The sequence below is a fragment of the Melospiza georgiana genome, chromosome 19, assembly GCF_028018845.1.
Source record: "Melospiza georgiana isolate bMelGeo1 chromosome 19, bMelGeo1.pri, whole genome shotgun sequence".
In the NCBI taxonomy this organism is placed as follows: Eukaryota; Metazoa; Chordata; class Aves; order Passeriformes; family Passerellidae; genus Melospiza; species Melospiza georgiana.
The window spans coordinates 11,024,258-11,048,013 of NC_080448.1; the positions used below are offsets into that span (position 1 = coordinate 11,024,258).

Consider the following 23,756-nt stretch of genomic DNA (forward strand, 5'->3'; position numbering starts at 1 on the left):
AATGGCTCTGAGTGTTTGGCTTCATTAAGTGGCATTTCTTTAAGAAGTAATGATTTACACATCGGGGGTTCGCTTCTGTGCAGCCTCGCCCGCAGCCAAATTTCCATGTAAAAATATTTTCTAGTTGCCTATGTTACTATCAGCCAGCGCTGTTTGTTTACTCTCCAAGCTGGGGAAGAACAGAGCCTTGGAGAAGGGTTAAATGCTCAGAAACGCCGAGGTGCAGCAGGGCTGGTTTGGAAATGACTGAGTGCCATCTGCACACTGGCTGTCAGTTGTTGCCGGGACCTGTTTTTGCCTCCACTGAACCTTTACTGGTTGTGGTTTGTCTGGCCATCACATGACTTCTCTGAAAATTCCCCCTCCCCTCCATTTCCAGTAAACTGTTTGAACAGGAGTGACTCAGAGTGAAACCAGCTTCCCTGTAACCACAGGGCTTGCCGAAGAATTTGTCAACGTGGACTCGAGAGGGTTTGAATCGAACCGAGCTGCAGCCGCCTGCCCTGGAGCTCCACGGAGCCCTCCCCGAGGGCAGCAAGGGGTTAACCCGGTGGGGACGGAGCCCTGCCCGAGGGCAGCAAGGGGTTAACCCGGTGGGGACAGAGCGCTCCCCGAGGGCAGCAAGGGGTTAACCCGGTGGGGACGGAGCCCTCCCTGAGGGCAGCAAGGGGTTAACCCGGTGGGAACGGAGCCCTCCCCGCGGGCAGCAAGGGGTTAACCCGGTGGGGACAGAGCCCTCCCCGCGGGCAGCAAGGGGTTAACCCGGTGGGGACAGAGCCCTGCCCGAGGGCAGCAAGGGGTTAACCCGGTGGGGACGGAGCCCTCCCCGCGGGCAGCAAGGGGTTAACCCGGTGGGGACGGAGCCCTCCCCGAGGGCAGCAAGGGGTTAACCCGGTGGGGACGGAGCCCTGCCCGAGGCCAGCAAGGGGTTAACCCGGTGGGGACGGAGCCCTGCCCGAGGCCAGCAAGGGGTTAACCCGGTGGGGACGGAGCCCTGCCCGAGGGCAGCAAGGGGTTAACCCGGTGGGGACGGAGCCCTCCCCGAGGGCAGCAAGGGGTTAACCCGGTGGGGACCGGCTCCCGCACCGTCCCGGCCTCGCCGCAAACCCTGCCCTGCTTCTCCGCATCTCCGGCGCTGGGGCAGAACAAAGCCCGTGCCACACCCGGGACAAGGCAGCGCTGTGTTCTGACACGACACTTCTGACTTCACTGCCCGGGAATGATTGAGCACGGCTAATGAGAGAAATCTCGCTTAATTAGCAGCGTTTTAGATGGCCAAATTCAGAGCGGATCCGTGCCGTGATTAAATTAGCAGCTGCTATCTGATAAGTTCCCTGCTTGAAAAGGCTGCTGGCTTGTTTAATCAACAGCGTTTGAGGGTACTTGGTACAAGAAAAAAGAAGTTCGAGCAGACCACAAGCAGGTTTTTATAAAGCATTTATCATAAAAATGGAAGTGGAAGGGTCACGTACAATAACTGGGAAACCTTGACTTCTTTTTTATTTCTTTTTTTGCTTTCCCAGAAATCACCTGTTGAAATGAACATCGAATTCCACTCATCCTTTCTCTTGCTCAGTCTTCCCTTTCCTCATCAGCTTCCTCTCTTTATTAATTGTTATTTATTAACTGCTGTGGGTGGTCACCAGGAGGCTGCTCCTCACACCCTGCATTCCTCGGGTTTGATGCCAGTATTTGTTAACAGCTCCAGGGGAGGTTTCTTCCCTTTTTTAATGGTCTTTAATTAAACAGAAATTCACAACTGATCAAACCTTCAGCTGCATTTTAGACTGAAGTCCCCACAGTGCTGGGGAGTGAGGTGACAAAGTGACAGTGTGTTTTCACAGACAATAGAACAGGCAGTGGGTGCACTGAGTAACAACTCAGTTCTGAGCTGTTCTCCAAAATTACCTCGTTTAAAAAAAGTTTTGGAATGAGTCAATGGCAGCTTTAAATAAGGGAACTTGAGCACTTCCTGAGAGAAGAGATAGCAAAGAGTTAAAGCAGGCAGGGGGAAGACAATGAGAGCTGTGAGTAAGGAATGTGTAAAGCACCTCCTGGTTGGATTTCTTTGGCCACTGGCAGGGGAACGTGCCCACATTGTTCTATTCATTTGCACACCTGCTCACAGATAAGGAAAAAACAGCACAGGGCATTGCACTAATTACTAATGCTGACTGGAGAGGACTTTTGAGTTCTATTTTGAAGGGTCTGTTCCCTAAAAAATTATTTAAATGTTCAGTGTGGAAGTACATTAATCAGAAATCACCCAGGCAGTGAGGAAACCTGGGTTACTTTGATACATTTTCACCGGTCAGGAGGATTTTCTCAGTAACAAATTTCTCACTTTATAACAGAAATTAGAAATAATGTCACCAGGTGTACTGGAAATTCTGGAAGCTGCATTTGCACAGGAGCTGTGGAAAAGCAGGTGGTTGAATTCTGTCATTGGATTTTCCTTCCCTGTTCTGTGTGTGTTGGGAATGCTCAACACAAATTTCTAAGGGGAAAATTTGTCCCTCAATACTTGATATTTCACTCCTCAGAATTCTGGGAAAGACCGATAAATGATCAAAAGCTGGGTCAGAAATACGGTTTAAATATTTTTTTAAGGCCAACCTTCAATAACTGATAGAAATTCATTCTGGTATCATAATCAAGAAATGGCTGTTTTTTCCCCCCTGCTCCAGACACTGTTTAAATATCTGTGTTGTACAAGAGTCTGGTATGCAGCCCACTTGTGTGAGCTGTCTGGGAACCTCTGTCCCTCCCAGGGACAACAGGGGAGAGCTTGCACATCTGGGCTCAGAGGGAAGGCTTGTGTGTGCTGAAGGCTTTGTCAGCTGTGTCACAAGTTCCTCACTTCCATTCTATTTTAATCCTTAACTTATGTCTGAGTCGTCTGTGAAGAAACAATATTTTTTTCAGTGCTGATGGCTTTGAGTTCTCAGGTTTGTCAGAGATTGAAAATGTCAATTTTCATAGCTGGTGATCAAAAATCCCTTCCTTACAATGTCTGGGTTTTAAACCACCTCAAAATGAGACTCGATTCTTTAGAATGGATTTTTAAAAGTTAACAGTATTCTGGAACTGGCCACAATAACTGATGGCAGTGGTAGCTTTGAGATAAATGAGCAGTGCAGGAGGTTTTTGGCAGTGCTGGGATGTTCCTTACTCCACTCATCCCCTGCCTGTGGCTGTAGTGTCTTGTCATGGAATCAAAGAAAAATTCACCTGGAGAAGGACCTGAGGTAGTTTCTAATCCAGCTTTTTTTATTTTTTCCTTTCCTAGTGCAGCTCAGGTTCGTCAGGGCATTGTCTGGGCTGGTGCTGGAGCCCTCCAGGGCTGGAGGCAGCAGAAGCTCCCTGGGCAATCTCCTGCAGTGCTGCTGACATTGCCATGACACCCTGAAAATGGGCTGCAGGATCTGCCCTGCCACATGGGAACAGAAAGTGGCTGTTCAGCAAGGAAATAAATCAGTTTATCTGCAGTTGGTGTGCAGGGTGTCAGAGTGGACACATTACTGCTCTGGGGAGCAGAGGTGGCAGGGGATGTGGTTAAAGGGGCTGCAGCTCTGCAGGACAGATCTGATAAGGCTGAAAGGACATGCTCCTTCCTCTTCCTTTAGGCTGTTTCCTTTAATTGTGTCTCATTCTTTACAAAATTTCTTTATTCTTACAGCGTGTGAAGCAAAAAGGACTTTTTATGTAGAAGTTTGAGGGTTTCAGTTCTGGCTGTGGAAAAAGCTGGGTTTAAATTTGAGTTACAGAGCTGACAGAGCCCTATAATCTGTGTTCCTTTTGGTATTTCCCTTCTGAACCTGGCTGTGCATTGCAACAGGCTGAAATCTTGAAATGGAAGCTCCTGAGATGGAGTCTGTTGTAAAAAACATTTCTGCTGGTTCTTCCCTCAAGAAGGGGGAGGGAAATAAAAAGTTCCTACCATGGTTCAGATGATTAATGAAATGAAGAAAATACCTGGAAGTTCCAGGTGGAACTAATGGACTGATCCAGAGCTGCTTGACTTCATTCCTGCTCCTGGTAATGGGGAGATCTTATTTGCCATAAAATGGACTCATAATTTGGAAGTTTCACACTTTTACTCCTAAAATGAAATGCCCAGGAAAGCCAAGCCTCTGTTGGAATGGACACTTCACTCTGTTGTCTCTGCTCCCACAGGGCTTGCAAAAAATGCAGCTTCTTTTGTGCTCTGTGGCTTCTCTTGTCTGTCTTTTCTAACATCTAACAGCACTTTTAACATCTGATAAGAGGACAGTGGGTTTAATTGTATTTTCTGTAGAAAAACTTAGGGTTTTCTGACCCAAGAACTGATTGTAGTTCCTCATGTCTGAGTTTCCCAAGTCCCAAAGATGATGAGCATCCTCCTGATTATCTCTGGATTGCAGCATCACCCCTCAACCTTAACATGCAGCCAACCTGAAGAATCTGAAGGCAAACAGATGTGGAAATAAACCCCTCACAATCTGTCCTGCTTTCTCATCCTCACAATGGAAGAATCCACCTGTAAACAGAATTTCTTGTTGAGCTGGGATTTTTCTGTAATATCTACTGTATGTTCATGCTTACATACAAATATTCTGAATATTGAGCTCTTACCAGTTTCAGGCCCTCAGATCTCCAGCACAGTCTGTTTAATGAGGCTTTGTGGGTGCTGCTCTCTCCTTTCCACAGTTCTTTGGCTGTTTCATTGCTGCTTGGTTCCCTTCATCTTGTACTTTTTAAACTGTTACCACGTTCAACATCTATGTCCTTTCCTCTTGCAACTTTTCCATGATTTCCCAACTCCTTTTCCACAAGTGAATGCCTCAGAAAACCCAGACTTCTCATGAAGTGAAACTTACTGAGAATCTGGAATATCTGCCCTGTGCCTGTTGTAAATCCCTTTCTTTCATCAGACTCAGTCCTTGCTTAGTTCTGCCACCATCCCACCACTGCTTTCAGAAATCCTTGAAAATTACTTTTCCCAGCTCCCTCTTTTGGGGCTCTGATTTCCCAGACAGGACCTTTCTCTCCCAGAATTTTGGGTGATGAGGAAGTTTAAACCTTTCCCTTCACACCCCCTGCTCTCCAGGCATCAAATGGAAATTTCCTCTTTTTATTGCCCCTTTGCATTTACCTGGAAACATTTTGGAGAAAGCTGGAACAAAGAACCTTGAGCTGCTATCACAATATTCCTGTTTGTAATTTTTTGATATTTTGGGGGAGTTGAGCAGCGATTTTTGGCCAGCGAGTGCTGAGCCACTGTGACCTCCCAGCCCTGGGTACCTCTGTGGCTCCCCTGCAGTCAATGCTTTATTCCAAGGAGTTAATAATTCCTCCCAGTCTGAAATCCTGGAATCCATTCCCTGACCACAAATGGTCATTCTCCCATCAGTTGTGTTTGATTCCATTGTGTTGGAACAGAAAGCCAGAAGAAACAAAATACTGTGCAGCTCATTTTTAACATAACTGGGATTTTTCCATCAAGAGGGGCACTGTCTTTGTAGGCAGCTCTTTAAATGTTAAAGACTCCCTAATTTTGGTGATCCAAGTGGTAACTTCACACCCAGCCTTCAGTCTTTGGGGAGGGGAAAATATTCTTTACTTCTTTACTTCAGATGATTATCTGGATAATTAAACTTTTTTATTATAAGAATAATAGAAATAATGCTCAAAATAATAGAAATAATGTCAAATCTTGAGGGATTGTCCACACAAAAGGGAGGAATCTGCAGGAGGAGGAATTTCCATCTCTGCAGCTGCTCCAGAGTTCTCCTGGAGAGCCACTGAGGTGTAACACATCCAGATCTCTCTATATGAATTTTAATTTTTTTTTCTATAATTCTCCTGTTTTCTGTCAGAGTCACAAATCCTGTGTATCCCCTTCTAGGCCTTCTAGAAAAATCTTTTAACTCCTCCAGGCCAGCACCCACCAGGTGAGGAATGTCCATGGCATGGATGAGGCCTGAGCAGGGAATGTGCACCACGAGCTTGGGATGGAATTGTGTTAAATTCAGTCTCCACCTTTGTGTTAAATCTGCCAGTTTTATCAATTTATTGTAAGGTGCTTGAGGTATTTACAGCAGGAAAGAAAAGGAGAGAAGTTTTTCCAGGCCTCAAATCCCTGGGATGTGGAACTGGATGGGTTTTTCAGAGATTGAGCTGGGATGTGATGGGAGCCCCTGGTTTCTCAGTGCTCCTAAAATCTGATTGCAGCTGTTTGAAAATGAACTCTCACATTGCATAATCTGTGCAGGCTTCAGAGAACAGGGCTGGAGAGGTGGCACAGGTTATTTCTGGGGGGATTCTGATTATTCAGAGCTCCTTGGATACCTCCTGTGGATCAATCAGAGTAAGAAAAAAGAGGCTCCACAATTTCAGTGGGAACAATTAATGGTGACTGTTCTGTTAGAGAGGGAAAAGAGGAAAAAAAATATTTATTAAAATTATTTTTCCTTGAGCTTGTTAGCTAAATCTGGTGAGGTTTTATTTATTAAAACAATCTGATTTATTACAACAATTTTATTTATTAAAACAATTTTTTCCTCAAGCTTGTTAGTTAAATCTAGTGAGGTGCTTGCTGAGGAGCTCACCAACTTCACAGTGAGATGAGAAAGAAGAGAGAGATTAAATTATAAATGGAAACCAAATAAAACAGGGATGGGGCAGCACTTTGTAACACAGACAAGGTTGTCCATTCTCTCTCTCAGGAAGGATTTTCCAGGGATAAAAGTTCCGCATTTACACAGGGAGGAGCACTGAGGCAGAACATGGAAATTCTCCTTACCATCCCTTTAGGTTTGGAAATTTTGGGGGGATTTTTATCCTATGGAGGCAATGGGGTGAATGAAATGATGAAAAATTCCCTTTGGCTGAGGCTGAGCAGACCCAGGACAGTTGTGCCAGCTGGGCCTGGGGAATCATGCCTGACCTTTCCCTGCTTTTGGGATGTGATGATTAACCCAATGAAGTCATCTTTAATCATTTAACCTTCCTCTGCCTGCTCTGTGGCACTCACAGGAAATCTATTTCCAAACCCCCAAAAAATAAATCATCTTTGAAAGGGACACAGTGAGCTCAAGCATCCTGAAATGTTCTAAAGAATGAATCACAATTAGCTGGGAGGCCACTCCAGTCTAGAAACTTTAATTTGGGGGGAAAATGGTTTGCCTGTAAGTAGCTGAACTTTTATCTCTCTTCATATATATATATATATATAATTTTTAAAGCAATAATTGATTAAACTTATTTTATTTCAAATGCTAAAAAAAATAGAGAAAAGATTGTTCCCCATGCAGGCTTTAGAAAAGAAAAGAAAAAAAAAATTATGTTGTGAAAGAGGTAAAAGTTGTAAAACTGGGGATTGGATTCTCAGGGAAATGAAACTTTGAAGCTTTTTTATTGTTGCAGATGTCGCAAAGATTTGTCAAAGAAACTTTAAGGAAGGAACCAAAGAGAAATAGTTCTGGACTTGTTTTCACAGAGTAAATGTTGGGGCTGGAATTCATGGTTTTGTTGGTTTATTACCCTGCAAATTACTCACAGGTTTGATTACATTAGATCATTAAAAATAGGTACAAAAAATCTTTAATTTTCTTTTGGTTTATTCAGAAAATTTGGCAAAAGGAAGACCAATGGCAAGTTCTTTAGTGAAATTTTTAGAATTTAAAATTTGCTTTCCATGAAGTAGATTGTGCTAGACAATGTAAAACCAAAACTTAGCAAAGAAACAAGCTGAGTAATAACTTAAAAAACATAAATTATGAATTAACAAGGTGAGAAAATTTGCTCCAACATTGGTTTTGGTTTGGGTTTTTTTTTTTTGAGACAAACTTGTTAAACTTTTTTTAAAGACTTTCATTATTAGCTTTTTAATGTTTTATATGTTTTTAGCTGGAGGGAAAATATTAATTTCAAGGCAGCCTTGAATTTTGTAGTTGAGAAATGTGGGTGGGGTAAGCTGGTTCTTTTTAAGAAATTTGGTTAAAAATGGTGCTTTCCCCTAAGTTCATACAGTCAGTTCTTCTCTAATTATAATAATATATTTTATTAAAGCAGCTGTGCTGCAACCATTAGTTTATAGAAAGTTTATTTCCAATTCCATCTTGTGAAAATGAATACAACAGTGCATTAGCAACACGGTAAAAGATAATGGGGGAATAAATTAAAATCAGAATAGAAACAACTTCCATGCAAATAAATCATGGAGCCATTTCAATAATTGTCTTGGAGTGTTTTATTTTCGAGATACTTTGCCATCAGATTTATGGAACTGTGAGAAAAAAATATTTATTGGCTTATAAAAGTGAAATTATTGCTCCAAGCCCATGAGCTTTGGGAAAGGGGGGAGAAAAAAGGAGCTGAAAATGGCCCCAGTGAGCTCCTCCAGAAATCCCTGAGGAGGGAACAATTCCAGGGACAAATTCCAATTTCCCAAAGACAAAATCTGCTTTAGCACCTTTGGGTGTTAAATGGATTTGTAAAAAACGCTAAAGATTTTTCACTGTGTGTTTGTGTTGTTTTCCTTGGGGAAAATCCTAGAAATAAATAAAATAAAAGGTTTTTTTATAAAATAGAAATTGTTCTTATAAAGAGAAAGATTCCAGGACACCCTTTCTAAGGACAAAATCTGCTTTAGCACCTTTGGATGTTTAAATGAATTTGTAAAAAACCCTAAAGATTTTTCAGTGTGTGTTTGCCTGAGGAATTGAAGAGTTGTTGTTTTCCTTGGGGGAAATCTTATAAAAAAAATAAAAGAGTATTTTTATAAAATAGAAATTGTTCTTATAAAGAGAACAATTCCAGGACACCCTTTCTAAGGACAAAATCTGCTTTAGCACCTTTTGGTGTTTAATGAATTTGTAAAGAACCCTAAAGATTTTTTACCGTGTCTTTGCCTGTTGTTTTCCTTGGGGGAAATCCTAGAAATAAATAAAATAAAAGGGTATTTTTATAAAATAGAAATTGTTATTCTAAAAAGAGCAATTCCAGGACACCCTTTCTAAGGACAAAATCTGCTTTAGCACCTTGTGGTGTTTAAATGAATTTGTAAAGAATCCTAAAAACTTTTCACTATGTGTTTGCCTGTTGTTTTCCTTGGGGAAAATCTTATAAATAAATAAAATAAAAGAGTATTTTTATAAAGTATAAATTGTTCTTATAAAGAGAACAATTCCAGGACACCTTTCCCAAGGACAAAATCTGTTTTAGCACCTTGTGGTGTTTAAATGAATTTGTAGAGAATCTTAAAAACTTTTCACTATGTGTTTGCCTGTTGTTTTCCTTGGGGAAAATCTTATAAATAAATAAATAAAATAAAAGAGTATTTTTATAAAGTATAAATTGTGCTTATAAAGAGAACAATTCCAGGACACCTTTCCCAAGGACAAAATCTGCTTCAGCACCTTTGGGTGTTAAATGAATTTGTAAAGAATCCTAAAGATTTTTCAGTGTGTGTTTGTGTTGTTTTCCTTGGGGAAATCCTAGAAATAAACAAAATAAAAGGTTATTTTTATAAAATAGAAATAATTGGGTATTTTATTCCCTGCATCCCAAGCCCTGAGGGTCCCCCTGGAGCTGGGATCCCCTTTTTGGGCTCTGTTTCCCTGGAAATAACCTCGAGGGAATTTGGGGCTGCAGCAGGAACTGCCCTGGATGTCGCAAGAGTTTTGGGCTGGGTCCTCAGGAAATTGTTGTGTTTTGTTGTTTACAACAATTCCTGTCAAAATTCCCTCTTTTAATTAAAAAAAAAATACAAAATAAAAAATTCGTTTTACTTTCCAGATTGTTTCCTGTCAGAATGAGCTCAAGGGGTTGGTGTCACAGGTTTAATCCTCATGTTCTGGGGGGGATCCTACAAAAACCAGGGAAATTTTTCATTTAAAAGTGAATTTTGATCTTTTGCATTTTGTAATCATGAGCCCAAGGTGTAACTCCTGCTCAAAGTGTGGAAATTCACCTTTATAGGATATTCTAGAGGGGTTTTATATTCCCCTGTGGTTAAAAATGTCCCACTGAAAGATTTAGAAAATCTCATTTCTTGCAGTTTTAATTTGAGTTGTTTTTCCAGGCATTAAATACAATAAATAGAATTATTCTGCATTGAGTAATAATTGGGGGGTTTTTGTTTGTTTGTTTGTTTTAATTTTTAAATAGGGAATTTAACTTTTTGAAAGCACAGTAATGAAGAAGAGTTACTACTTGAAAAAGGGGTGTAAAAAGAAGCAAATGGTCTCATCACAGATTTATTATTTTTTAATCTGCCACAGAAAACTTTCTCAATTCTACAGCTCAAAATTTAAATAATATGCAAGAACATTGTAAAATAATTGTAGTTTTCCTTCTTAGGTGTGTAGTATTTAAAGTTTCAACAGAACTGTAACCAAGTTAAAATTGCATAAATGTAATTTTTCTGGATTACCCTGCAGTTGCTTTAATCAATAATTAATGATATTCTAAATTCTACAATTCAATAGTAGAGGGTGGAATTTAGAATATCATTAATTATTGATTACAGTCATTTCCTTGGGTAATTTACTGCATTGCTCCTGGAAAAAATCAGAATTTTATTGCTTATTTGTAGGTTTTTTAAAAGGAATGAGTAATTATTTTTTAATGTTTGCTATTCCCAAGGATTCCCAGCTTTCTGCAACTGCTGTGGCCAAGCCTGAGCAGGGAGCACTGACCTTGCTTTTATTTTTCTGGACAGAATTTTATCTCCTGTAAATTCCCTTCTCACATGCAAAGAAACTGCTCGTGAGAATCTTTATTTTAGGTTTTTTTGAGGGGTTTCCTGGGTGTCTGGCAAATTTTGAGCCTCAGGAGCAAGAACTGATCACAAAATAAAAGGAGGCAGCTCCAGTCACAGGGGCTGCACCTCCCCTGCTTTTAAAGCAATTTAGGCTCAGTAATTTAAAGTAATTTAGGCTGGATTTTAATGAATTTTCCAGGTCTGTTGTAGGCAGTGCCTGGAATTGGCAATTTTGGTTGAGATCCTGGGTTTGGGAGAGCAGATCTGAGGCTGTAATGGGATAATTGGGATTATTTTGCTCTTTCTGTCCTCAGAAAGGCATTGGAGGAATTCATTCCTTCTGCTTGTTTAAGGAATAGGTACAAACAGCCCTGGCATTCCAAAGATATGGGGAAATAAATAATGGAAAATCTGTTTCCACAACAAGAGGGAGCTCAGTGCCACTCTCAGGGTGTGAAAACCAAACTCAGTGCACGGGGAGCTCCCATTCCACCACCACTGTCCCTCCAAACTCAGGGTTTCACACTGACCTTTCTGCTTTAAAATTCCTTCAGTTCCCAGGTAGGAAATCCTGGATGTCACACACGTCCTGGGCTCTGTTCAGGTGAGGTTTCCTCATGAATAATTTGATTTTCCTGTTGCAGGACTTTGCTTCCCGGGCGAGAGTGGCCGTGCAGAACCTGGTGCAGAAGGTTGGGTTCTTTGGGATCCTGGCCTGTGCCTCGGTGAGTTTTCCAGGAATTGGGCATTTGTGGGCACAAAATGCAGCTCTTGCATGTCCTGCCATGCAATTCAGTTTTGTTTGCACTTTCTGTGTCTCTCAGGGAGACAAAACCTGCTGGAATTGTGTCGTTATTTCTTTAGGTGTTGGTGGATTGTATTTGAAATTCTTGACATCCTCAGATCCAGAGGTGTGCATGGATTGAGAGGGGAAAGGTCCCTGCAGAAATCCTGGTTAGGGTGTCCATCCATCCCTTCCAAACCTCCCAAATCTGCTCTGTGGGCCATCAGGAACCAGAGAGGGCAGAAAAAGGAAGCAAATTTCAATTTTGGCTGTGGGGCTACAAACTGCTCATGGCTTTTTTAATCAAGAGGTGAAAGGAGCACCTCCAGTGATGCTCTTTTAGGTTTTTAGTTGGATAATGCTCTTCTTCCAGAATAAAAAAATAATATTGGAGGTTTATCTCTCTCTCTGGAGCTGGCAGGAGTGGTGAGCCTTGTTCTTCATCCCACACACAAACTGAGATGTGACTGCAGAGTGTGGGACCCCAATCCCATTTTTCTGGAACAACCACAACATCACCCAGCTCTGAGGCTTTCACTCCAAGCTTTTCCAGCATCTCTTGCTTTCCTAAACTGTAAAGATGACACAGCCAGCTGCTTGCTGAGTGTGGGTAACCTGTGCTGGAATTAATCTGACCACAGCTGCTGACATAAAGCTCCTGCTCACTAATCCTCACAAATGTTTTCATGTTTGGAGTGATTTATCCTACAAGCTGCTCCTTAAATCCTGCCAGGAGCTGCTCCTGCTCTGACACATCCCTGTCCCTACCCCTGTCCTTGTCACCAGCACAGCTTGGAGCTGGCAGGGCTGAGGGACTGGCCAAGGTGGAGGAATGGAGGAAAGGGTTGGTAACACCTTTAGAGGAGGCTGGAAACACCCAGAGCTCCTGCTCAGTGATATTTCAACATTTGTTTAACAACTTCTGCTCAGCCCTGGGCTGGGGGAGGGATCAGGATCCACCAGGGCACACCTGGGCTTTGTGAATGTGAGATTGTGAGTGTGAGTTTGTCAATGTGAGTTTGTGAGTGTGAGATTGTGAGTGTGAGTTTGTCAATGTGAGTTTGTGAATGTGACTTTGTCAATGTGAGATTGCGAGTGTGACTTTGTCAGTGTGAGATTGTGAGTGTGAGTTTGTGAATGTGAGATTGCGAGTGTGAGTTTGTCAATGTGAGTTTGTCAACGTGCTCACACAACAGCTGCAGGAGGAAGGGAGAGGTGGAAGGTTCCAGAAGCCTTGGAAAAGCAGGAATGCAGAGCTGTCCCTGTGTGTGGCACCTCTGGGTGAGCCGGGGGAAGGAAAGCACCCCCTCCATGTGTTCTCCTTGAATTTATCTGCACCCTCACCAGCCCAGGGGCATCTCAGGACTTCTCTACCAGGTCCCTCCTCTGCTTGCCTCCCCTGTAATTGTGATCTTCCTCCTGCATTTCAGGCAGTTTTGTTTGATGTGTATTTTATGAGAATTTGCTGGTGAAGTGGTAATGGCTGTCCCAGCTGTGGGTCCTTGTCTCTCAAGTGGTGGCTTCAAAATGCTGCATAAAAACCCCAGCAAATGGAAATGAGAATCCTGCAGGCTTGTCCAGTGAAGTCAACTGCCTGTCATGGTGTTTAGTAGCAATAAGGAAGTCAGGATTGTCTGGAGTTTATTTCTATATAAAGGCAGCTCTGGGCAAGGAACAAAGCAAGAGTCAGCCCCAAGTTCCTCGCTGTGTCTTGTGAGAATTTGCCCTCTTGTTTTTGTGGCCTTCTTTTGGCAACTTTGAGTAACAAGCACAGAGAAAACCCTGCTGGGGATGTGCTGAGTAAATTCTGCACCCACAGCAGCCCTGCCCCAAACTGCAGGGATTGAAATGCTCTGTGGACCAACAAAAATCCCTCAGAGCAACCAGCCCAGAAGAGCCTGGAGCAACAGGTTCTGGGGCAATCACTGCCAGCTCCAGGAGCAGAAGCAGAAGGTTCTGGAGCAATCATTGCCAGGGGCAGAAGGTTCTGGAGCAACCATTCCCAGCTCCAGGAGCAGAAGGTTCTGGAGCAACCATTCCCAGCTCCAGGAGCAGAAGGTTCTGGAACAACCATTCCCAGCTCTGTGGCCACAGCAGCTGCCCCAGGTGGGCAGGGCAGGTGGAGCCTGCTCAGGGACCCGTGGTTTGAACCCAGTTCAGATTTCTCCCTCTGCAGGTGCTGCTGTGGCTGCTCATAAATCTGAATTTCTGCTCTCCAGCAGTCCAGTGCAACCTTTGTCAAAGGTTGCAGGCTTGGCGCAGAGTGTCCTTCATTCTTAATCTTTATTCCCTTTTTTATTCCATTTTTTTTTTTTAATCACAAAACTCTTTATACCCTCTTTATTCCGTTTTGTAAATCCCAAAAGCCCAACAGTACCACACTGCTCCTGGGAGTGACCCTGCTCAGACACTGCCCCTGTGCTCCAGGCTGACAGGGAAAGGTTGGAATTCAGACACTTTCTTGATTTCATTTCAAAAATATTTTACAGATAGTATCACCATACCAAAAGTCAGGCCAGCAGTTTAATAATAATAAAAAATTCTTTTAATTTTAAATGAAATGCATATGCTTAATAAAATCTAATCAGTGTTTTAAAACTGGATACATATGACTGTAAATGCCAGTTTTTAATGTAGGTTCTCAGCTGGAATCACTGGGGATCAGTTGAAACTCTGGCTTCCAAGAGTGATGTGCTTGTCAGAGAGAAACTTTGATAAATCACTCAGAATGGCTTTGCTGTGGTTTCTGTGCATTTCACATGGAAAACTTTTCATTAGTTTTTTTCAGGATGCAGGGGTAAGGAGGGACCTTGAGGATGGAATTGTCTGGGACATTGTCTAGCTGAATCCCAGAGACTGAAGTTCTGTGGTGGGACATCAACATTTCTGTAATTACTGAGACACAAGAGCTTTGGATCAAGGTGGAGAAGGGGAAACTGTTCATTTTTCAGAATTCCAGCCTCTGTGGTGTTCCTGTCCATCCAACGTGTCTGCAGTTCCTGACCCTCTTTCCCTTGCACTCCACAGATCCCAAACCCCCTGTTTGACCTGGCTGGGATCACTTGTGGCCACTTTCTGGTTCCCTTCTGGACCTTCTTCGGTGCAACCTTGATTGGAAAAGCTGTGATAAAAATGCACATCCAGGCAAGTGCTGCCCCTTCAAACCTCTGAAACTCTCATTCTTTCCCTGCCCCACTGTGTTATTTGGGGATGAAACCTCTGAAATTTTGATTTTTTTCCCTGCCTGTTCCACTGTGTCACTTGGGGATGAAACTTTTCAAACTTTGATTCTTTCCCTGTCTGTTCCACTGTGTTTTTGGGGGATGAAACCTTTGAAATTTTGATTTTTTCCCCCTGCCTGTTCCCCTGTGTCACTTGGGAATGAATCCTGCAGTCTCTTTGCCCGACTTGAAGTCATGGAAATTAATTTGGTGCAAAGGATTTACAATAAAGGAGCTGCTGGGCTGCTCCAAACTGAGGCAAGTGAGTAATTTATAGCTGCTGACCCGCTCAGGAAATTGGTGGTTAGCCAAAGTATTTACCTACAGCCTTCACCAGACTGCCAGGGCTCCAGCAGTGAACTCTTTTTTGGTACCAAACCCTCATTTGCACTTTGAAATGCCCTTTTTTAGCTCGCTGAGAAAACCCCAGCGAGCCTGGGCCGGGCCAGCCCACTTTGGGTGGATTTGCTGCAGTTTTGGGGCAGTTGTGGTGTCCCAGGTGGGATGTGCTGAGTTTGACAGTGCAGTTGTTTGCACAAAATGTGAATTCTCCTGGAGCTGCATCACCCTGCTCCGAGGAGAGCTGGGCTTTGCTTCCCTGGGGGATTTGCTGGTGTGGTCAGGGCTGGAGCTCTCTCTGTGTTTGGGATGTTTTCAGCTGAGTTTGGGTTTTTGCAGCGTCTCTGCCTCTGTTGTTTGCAAATCTCTGCTGTGACTCCCATCCAAATAGCAGAAGCTTTGAGTAAAAAAATATTTCATGTTACAGCCTCATCAGGCTGCTTTAAAATCTTTATTTTGCCCTAAACACAAGCTCTTCTCTTCCCATCATTTTTTAAATGGTTGTTTTATTTTGCCCAGTGCTTAAGCAGAAAACAACAAATAGATTTGGAAATTCTTCCATTTCTTGGGATAAACCAGCTTTTTCTCCACACTTATTTTTGTATTAGCTGAATTTTCTTCTGCTTTTAAATCCATGTGTTGCTAAAATGTGTCCTGGCAGCACAGAAAAGTGAAATAATATCAGCTAATATTCCTTTTATTATTTTAATTGCCTTGTTCAGCTACCACAGTGTTTGCTGTGTAATTTATAGTGCTCCACACTCAGATCCCATGTAAGTGAAAAACCATTTCCCAGTGCCTTGTACAGTTGATAAATCATGATTTTGTAATTTAATTCTCTTTTTCAAGCACACCCTTGTGCAACAGCCTTGATTTTTTGGAGTGATGTGGCTGGACTTGGAATTTAGGAAATGTGAGAGTCATGGAAAAGGCTTTAATGCAATGTTCAGACAGGAAGGGACTGCCCAGTGCCATCCTGGGACTCCTTTCCTGTTCCCTTACTCAAATTCTGCCAATTCCATCTCAATTTTTTATTCTGATTTGCTTAAGTGTTAATGATTTTGTAGTTAGTAGAAAATTAAGAGTTATTCTGTTGTGTAAAATTTTATTCGATAAATCATGGACTTTTTTCTAAGGTTGAAATTGTATTTGAAGCTTGATTTTAATATGTTTAATGGTTTTTTTATATGATTAAATATTATATTTGGAATTACAGGTTTGATTTTTATTTAGGGGTAAAACTGCTAGGTTAGATTTTCATATTTAATATTACTCTGCTAAATTGTTTTTGAAGAGATTTTTGGATACATTCTGGATTAGGGTTAGGAGTGTGATTATTATTATAATTCTGTTTTAACACAGGTGCCCAAAGCTCTTTTCTTTTCTTGTTGTTTCTGTGTGAATCAGGGTTATTTTCCCCTCTGTGGTGTGTTTGTGTGAGGGGCTGTGAATTTCTCTGGCTGTTTTTCCACTCAGACATTGTTGATGGAGTAAAGTGACCTTGAGCTTCTGGGAATGGGAGTTTGGGGAGGATGAGAATGGGCAGCAAAAACAAGAAATGCAAACTGTGAGCAAACAGGGCCAGAAAGGGAACAGATTTTTATTCTCTTCTGCCTCTTTTCTGAGGAGAAAAATTAAAAAATTGAAAATATTGAGAATACTGACATATTGAAAGTATTGAAAATATTGAAATATTGAAAATACTGAAAATATGGAAAATATTGAAAATACTAAAATATTGAACATACTGAAATACTGAAATATTGAAAATATTGGCAATATTGAAATATGGAAGATATTGGAAATACTGAAATACTGAAAATATTGAAAATACTGAAATATTGAAAATATGGGAAATAGTGAAAATACAGAAGTATTGATAATACTGAAATATTGAAAATACTGAAATACTGAAAATATTGAAAATACTGAAATACTGAAAATATTGAAAATACTGAAATACGGAAAATATTGAAAATATTGAAAATACTGAAATATGGAAAATATGGGAAATAGTGAAAATACAGAAATATTGATAATACTGAAATACTGAAATATTGATAATACTGAAATATTGAAAATACTGAAATGCAGAAAATATTGAAAATACTGAAATACGGAAAATATTGAAAATACTGAAATACGGAAAATATTGAAAATATTGAAATGTGGAAAATATTGAAAATACTGAAGTACTGAAATACTGAAAATATTGAAAATATTGAAAATACTGAAATATGGAAAATATTGAAAATGCTGAAATACAGAAAATATTGAAAATACTGAAATACTGAAAATATTGAAAATATTGAAATATGGAAAATATTGAAAATACTGAAATACTGAAAGTACTGAATTATTGAAAATACTGAAAAATAAAGAGCACAGGAGGAAAGGTGGGCAGGAGCACAAGGTGGCTCCAGGCTCTGTGTGACTGCTCTTGTCCCTCCACAGAAACTCTTTGTCATCATCACCTTCAGCAAACACATCGTGGAGCAGATGGTGGCCCTCATCGGGTGAGTCATCCCCAGCTCAGTAATTCATTAATTCATTAATTCATTAATTCATTAATTCATTAATTAATGCCCGCACCCATCAGGCTGGGAGCCCTGCAGAGGCAGCTCGGGGTGCCCGGGGCTGTTTTGGGGCAGGTTCAGCTCCCACTGCAGCTCCTGCCCCAGGCCCTGCAGGGCTTTGCTGGCCCTGAGGTTCAGGGTTGTGGGATCAGCTCAGAACTTTCACCCCAAACCAAAATTCAACCCCTCCACTCCCACAGCTCTGCATTTATGGGGTGTCTGCCCTGGGTTTCTGTAGTGGGATCTTATGGTAAAAAATGAGGACATTTATAGAAAATTGTATTTCTAGGAAAAAATAATAGAATTCTGTGGTTCCATATTAAAAACCTGAGATTTTATGCAGTGTTTAAGGTTGACAATAAAAATCCTCCTTAACTGGAAGTGCCTCATACATTTACAACATCAGATCACTCATAAAACACCAGAATGAGAAATTTGGTGTGTGGAGCTTGGTTTCCATTCTGTTAAATTCTGTAGAAATGGATAAAGTGTCCTGGTTTTGAGAAGGTTTGGTTTGGGTTTTTTAAAACTAAAATGAATCCAGCCTAACATAAATCCATAAAATAAATGTTGAGGTGTTCCTGCTTTTCCAAGGTCTCTTCTCTGGGGTAAATGGATATTTTACTGCCCAAAGTCTAATAAATATTTTCGCATAAAAACCACACTCCTCAAGAAAAGTTTCAGGGGAGGAGTGTCTGGAAATAATTCCTTTTAAACCAAAACTCCAAGCAGTGATGCTGAAAAAGAAAAGGAGTGTCAGAAGAACCTTGCAGGGCATTTCCCTGATGGAACAAATCCTGGCTTTATTACTCCTGATCATCTGCTCTCTACCAAAACTCAAAATGAATTTGTTGCTGTGAACATTATTTTAAAAAGAGAGGGAGAGAGAGAAATGTGGTTTCTTTCAAGCATCCTGAGTTTTTCTCAGCATCAGTCACTGCAGACAGTTTGATCTGCCCCCAGCTCAGGTACATTTCCAAGGATTTACTCTCCTGTGGATGCTTTGAGCCAAACCCAGTAGATTTTTCCTACTTCATCTGTCTTGGAGATAATTTTGCATTGAATTACTTCGAGTGCATTCACAGGAGCTCTGCTGGGCTCGGCTTTTATGGCAGGGTTGATGTCAGAAGTAAAAAATGTTCCTGGGAGACAGTGAGATTTTTGGAATGTCCTGGTACCCTTGACTTTTCTCAAGCTGTCTCCAGCATTACCTCATCAATTTTGGTGGAGGGGAGCCTCAAACATGTTAAACAATACCTTGCTCTAAAAGCCCCATTATTGAATTAAAGCACAGCTCTGTTTCATGGGCAGTAACTTCATTTTAATCAAATCCTCTCCACCACAATGACTTTTAGACTTTCTTTGTCAGGGCTGTTGCTCTTAAACAATAGGAAATATCTGAGCACAATACCTGAAAACAATTAATATGCTGTTGGCCAGGATAAATGGAACTTAGAAGATTAAGTTGTGACATAAAGTCTGAGAAAATCTGATTTTATAAGCCAGAATTTCTTGACAATTTTGTGATTTTTACTCAAAAAGCAAAACTGATTCAGAGTGCAGACCTTGTTTTTATTGTCACTGGGTGCTGCTGGGTCCCTCCCTGAGCCTGCCATAATCAGGTATTTAATATCATTTAATTTGATTTTACAGTTTTGTCTAGGTCTCCATTACAAACAGATCATAAAATACTTTTTCTATTCATTAAATAAAAAAGGAAACGGAAAAGAAAACGTGGCAGGAAATTAAGAAGCTGTTTACAGAAAATTTTAAATTTTTGTAGAATTTTTTGGCAACAAACCTTGTTGGGAATGAGGGAGATGAGTGGGTTTGAGGAGTGGGGTTGGAGTGAGGTGGAAATCCAAGCTGAGGAGGATTTCCAGAGGTGCTGGAGCTCCCTGGGGCTGGAATTCCCAGCCTGTCCCAGCAGCTCCTGATTTTTGGTGGTTTTTGGTGTTTTTTGGTGCCTCAGAGCTGAGACAGGATCCTGGGCTTTGCTGGGGGAAGATGCTCTGGAGTTTTTCTGTGTTCTTCCACTTCAGCAAGGCTTTATTGCTGATTTTATTCAACTCTTTATTACCTCGTGTGCTGTGGGGTGTTTGGCTGCTCCATCTTTCTGTTCCTGTTTTTCACCTCCAGCTGTTGGTGAACTCACACTGTGCAGAGCAGGGTGATGTTCTCTGGGAAGGGGCAGCTTTAAATGGGGGTGAAGAATTCCCAAAAAATTACTGAAGAAGTAGTTCTGAAAGCACACAGCATCCACTAAACTGTGGGATCCATTCTGGTGGGAAATGGTCAGAAAGAAAAAAATAATCTACTTTTTTTTAGGGAGAGATCCCACCCTGGCCACACAGATTCCCTCTGCTGTGGTTAATGATGAACTCCAGGGCTGGAGTGTCTGGGATTGTTCCTGCAAGAGGTGCCAGGCCCAGGGCTGGATCCTACAGCAAAACCAGAATTCCTACCTAAATCAGAGTCCCAGAAGGGTTTGGGTTGGGAGGGATCCCAAAGCTCATCCAGTCCCACCCCTCACCTCCCACTGCTGGCCTGGGACACTTCAGGGACAGCCACAGCCTCTCTGATGCCCTGTTAGTTCTAAAAGATTCATTATTCACTTCATTACTGAGTGCATAAACTGATTTGCAGTTAAAACAGAACCCAGTGAGATTTTACTGCTTTGATTTTTAATTCCCTTCTCGTGGGTGTGTTACCTGTGAGAATCCAACAAACTCTGGGAAATCCACCCAAAAATATCAGAGCTCCTCAAGTGTCCCATACCCAGTGGCTTTTGTGGGAGATCTTCCCCCTTCCCAGCTCTGCAGGGCACTGTGGGTGATTGCACAGTGAAATAAAAGCAGTTTTTTGGTCCCAGGTTCTGGAAGCTCTGCCTGGACAAACCAGTTTGTTGCTATTTCTTGTGCCATAATTCTTTGCTTACAGCTTAATCTCAGTTGATGCTGGTAAAGGGAGCGTGGTGTTCCTTCCACCAAAAAAGCACAAATGAGATCATGGTGACTGAGCTAACTGGAAAGTTTGCTTAAAGATTGTTGGGGTTTTTTTTTTAGTCAAAAATAATTTACAGTACAGGTTGAGGTTATTTCTTTAGAGCACAAGGCAAGAAGTGATAAAGGACAGCCAGAAATCTTGTCCTGGGGTGGGGAGAGCTGGGCAGGGGCTTCACAACCTCCAGGGAGGAATTTTGGAAGGTTAAACCAATCCCATTGACATTGTTGGTTGAAAAATCAACAACCTCCCTACATCAGAAACCTGGGGATGTGTCCTGAGCACAGCAGAGCAGCCCCACACAAAAATGGCTTTATTGCCCTGAAAGGGACCCAGATGTGGCTGAAATCTGAGGAGCTTTGGTGTTGAAAGGCTGCCAGTGGATCACAACAGAATTAGAAGAGTTTATTTGCAAAAGACTTGAAGGATTTAACTGAATAAGCAAAGGTTTTTCCCCTAAATTGAGATTTTAAAAAGAATCTTTAAAAAGCAAGCAGCAGTTTGGTTCCAAAGAGCAGCAGTGAGCAGAGCTGAGGACGGGCAGGTCAGAGATGTTGCAATTCCTCATTTTGAAAGCACTGATGGAACATAACAGAATGTCCCAAGGGAGAGAAGCCCTGGAGCCTCCTGGGCTGCCCTGGCCCCTGGAGCAGGGTTCAGGTGAACCAGGGCACACCTGGGCCCGTTTTACCCCTGCAACCTCCACCAGGATCCCTTCCCTCATCTCAGAAAGAAAATGAACCTTTAAACCCCAAAACCTCCCTGTTAAACCTGACCACAAACCGGATTTATTTTCTGCAGCTTCAGAGCTCTGGGCACGGGGAACAGCACAGCCCCAGAGCTGAGCTGGGGCCAGGGGAGGTGCTGGGGGCTCTGCCTGCCCCAGGTTAGGCTGGACAGGGAGCTGGGTCCAGCTTTGGGGAGCCCCAGACCCCAGGAGTCAGGGTTTGGGCAGCCACAGCTCTCAGGATTCAGATTTTGGGCAGTCTCAGTTCTCAGGATTCAGGTGTTTGGGCAGCCCCAGGTTTCCCTAAACCTATCCCAGGTTTTGGGCAGCCCCAGCCCCAGGTTTCCCTAAGCCTCAGCCAGGTTTTGGGTAGATCCAGGTTTCCCTAAGCCAAGTTTTGGGTAGATGCAGGTTTCCCTGACCCAGGTTTTGGGTAGATCCAGGTTTCCCTAAGCCAAGTTTTGGGTAGATGCAGGTTTCCCTGACCCAGGTTTTGGGTAGATGCAGGTTTCCCTCAGCCAGGTTTTGGGCAGGCCCAGGTTTCCTTAAACCTAATCCATGTTTTGGGCAGGCCCAGGTTTCCCTAATCCAGGTTTTGGGTAGTGCAGGTTTCCCTCAGCCAGGTTTTGGGTAGATGCAGGTTTCCCTGACCCAGGTTTTGGGCAGGCCCAGGTTTCCCTGACCCAGGTTTTGGGCAGGCCCAGCTCGCAGGGCTGAGTCAGGCTCAGGCTGAGCCCCGTGAGTCACTGCAGGGTCCTGCTGGTGGTGCAGCCTCGGGGAAGTGGATGGTTTAAATACTGTGAGAATCTTTATCAGCACAGGAAATGACAGCTCATTAAAATACTAACCGTTGAGCCAGTTTAGATCACTGTCTGGAAAAAAATTAACCATTGAAGGCTCAGAGGGCTCACACCAAGAAAGGTGCCCCGTTGAGACAAGGACACGTTATGCAAATGAATCAGCTTTGCTAATTGGCCAGTGGCATAACAATATTTCCACTGGAATCTGGTTTTTAATGGTTTTAAAACATCTGACTTCTAAAGAAGTCTATGCCACTGTGCTGGAATGAAATTTTGAGGGAGGGGTGGGTAAAATACCCTAAATATTGAAATTCCCAAATCCAGAGCTTGTTCCATAACATACCCTAAACACTAAAATCCCCAAATCCAGAGCCTGTTCCTAAATGTTTCATTGCTTTGGAGCTACAGGATGGATTTTTCTGGTGTTCCCACACGGGAATGGAGCAATGGGAATGTCACACAGTTGGTGCTGGTGGGATGGTGATGTTTTCCATCAGTCCAGGGAGGGTGAAAGCCTCTGCCTGCCCCCCTGGCCTGGCTGTCAGTAACCCACAGCAATGAGCTGTTTGTGAGGAGCTGAAGGCCCGGGCAGGGAGGAGCCCATCCCAGCACGTTCCCTTTCTTTGTGGGATCCCTCAGTGCCTCTGCCCTCCCTTTGCTGCAGCAGGAGATAGATAATCCCTGGCCTTGGGCACTGCCAGGCCCGGGATCTGCTGCTGAGTGTCAGAGCTCTGCCCTGTGCTCCTCGTGTGCAGCTCTCATTTCCCAAAGGATGAATTTCTCTGCCTCCTTCGGCCCAAAAAGCTGAATCTGGGCAGAAGCTGCTGCTGTTTGCCCAGTGTGTGGAGTCTCAGAGGTTTTCCACGCTGAGGGCTGTGGATATTGCAGGGATTATCCATAAAGTGGAGCCTGACTCAATATTGCATCACCTTCCCCAGGTGTGTCCAGCCTTGTTTGCACCTCCTGCTCCCCCACAGGGCTCTGGTTTCCCTCCAGGTTAGGATTTCTGTGATTAAATGAAATTAAATTAAATATTAACTCCCGTGTTTGTGACCCCCCAGTGCTCCCAGTTTCCTGACATCCCCCTGGGATGATCCCAGTTGCTCTCAGGGCTGGCTGCTCTGAGGTTCTCATTTCCATCTTTAATTCCATCAGGAGCAGTTTGAGAACAGCTCAGGGTTATTAATCAGAAACTTCCATAAACTTTCACATTTTCACTCATGAAAAATCCCCAAATTTTTGGGATTTGTTTTGTTCCCAAATTTGAGGCTACAGTGGCAGCTTCTTTTTTTTGGAAAGCACTTGGGAATTCTAACATTTCTCCCTGGAAAAGTGAACAAATATCCACATATGCTTTGCTAAAATGGGGAATTTTATATCCTAATTTATGGTGTGACAGATATTGGTGCAATGACACTGACACAGCATTATAGAGACTGTAATTGAGGATTTAGCAGAGTTGTAATTAATTCCCTGAGTGTTCCCAACCTCTCAAAGCACAGGTTGAGAAATTTCAGTCACTCAGGAGCAACCCCTGCTCCTAAAGACCTTGTAAAATG

At 42.6% G+C, this 23,756-nt stretch overlaps 1 protein-coding gene across 1 annotated transcript in view; it reads left to right on the plus strand.

The window, feature by feature from the left end:
* The window catches only part of VMP1 (vacuole membrane protein 1), a 61,727-nt gene that overhangs the window by 32,060 nt on the left and 5,911 nt on the right, over positions 1 to 23,756 (plus strand). The window contains exons 8-10 of the mRNA XM_058037557.1: positions 11,392 to 11,472; positions 14,559 to 14,675; positions 17,546 to 17,607. Of these exons, the coding sequence (XP_057893540.1) occupies positions 11,392 to 11,472; positions 14,559 to 14,675; positions 17,546 to 17,607 (260 nt within the window). The remainder of the gene's footprint in view (positions 1 to 11,391; positions 11,473 to 14,558; positions 14,676 to 17,545; positions 17,608 to 23,756) is intronic.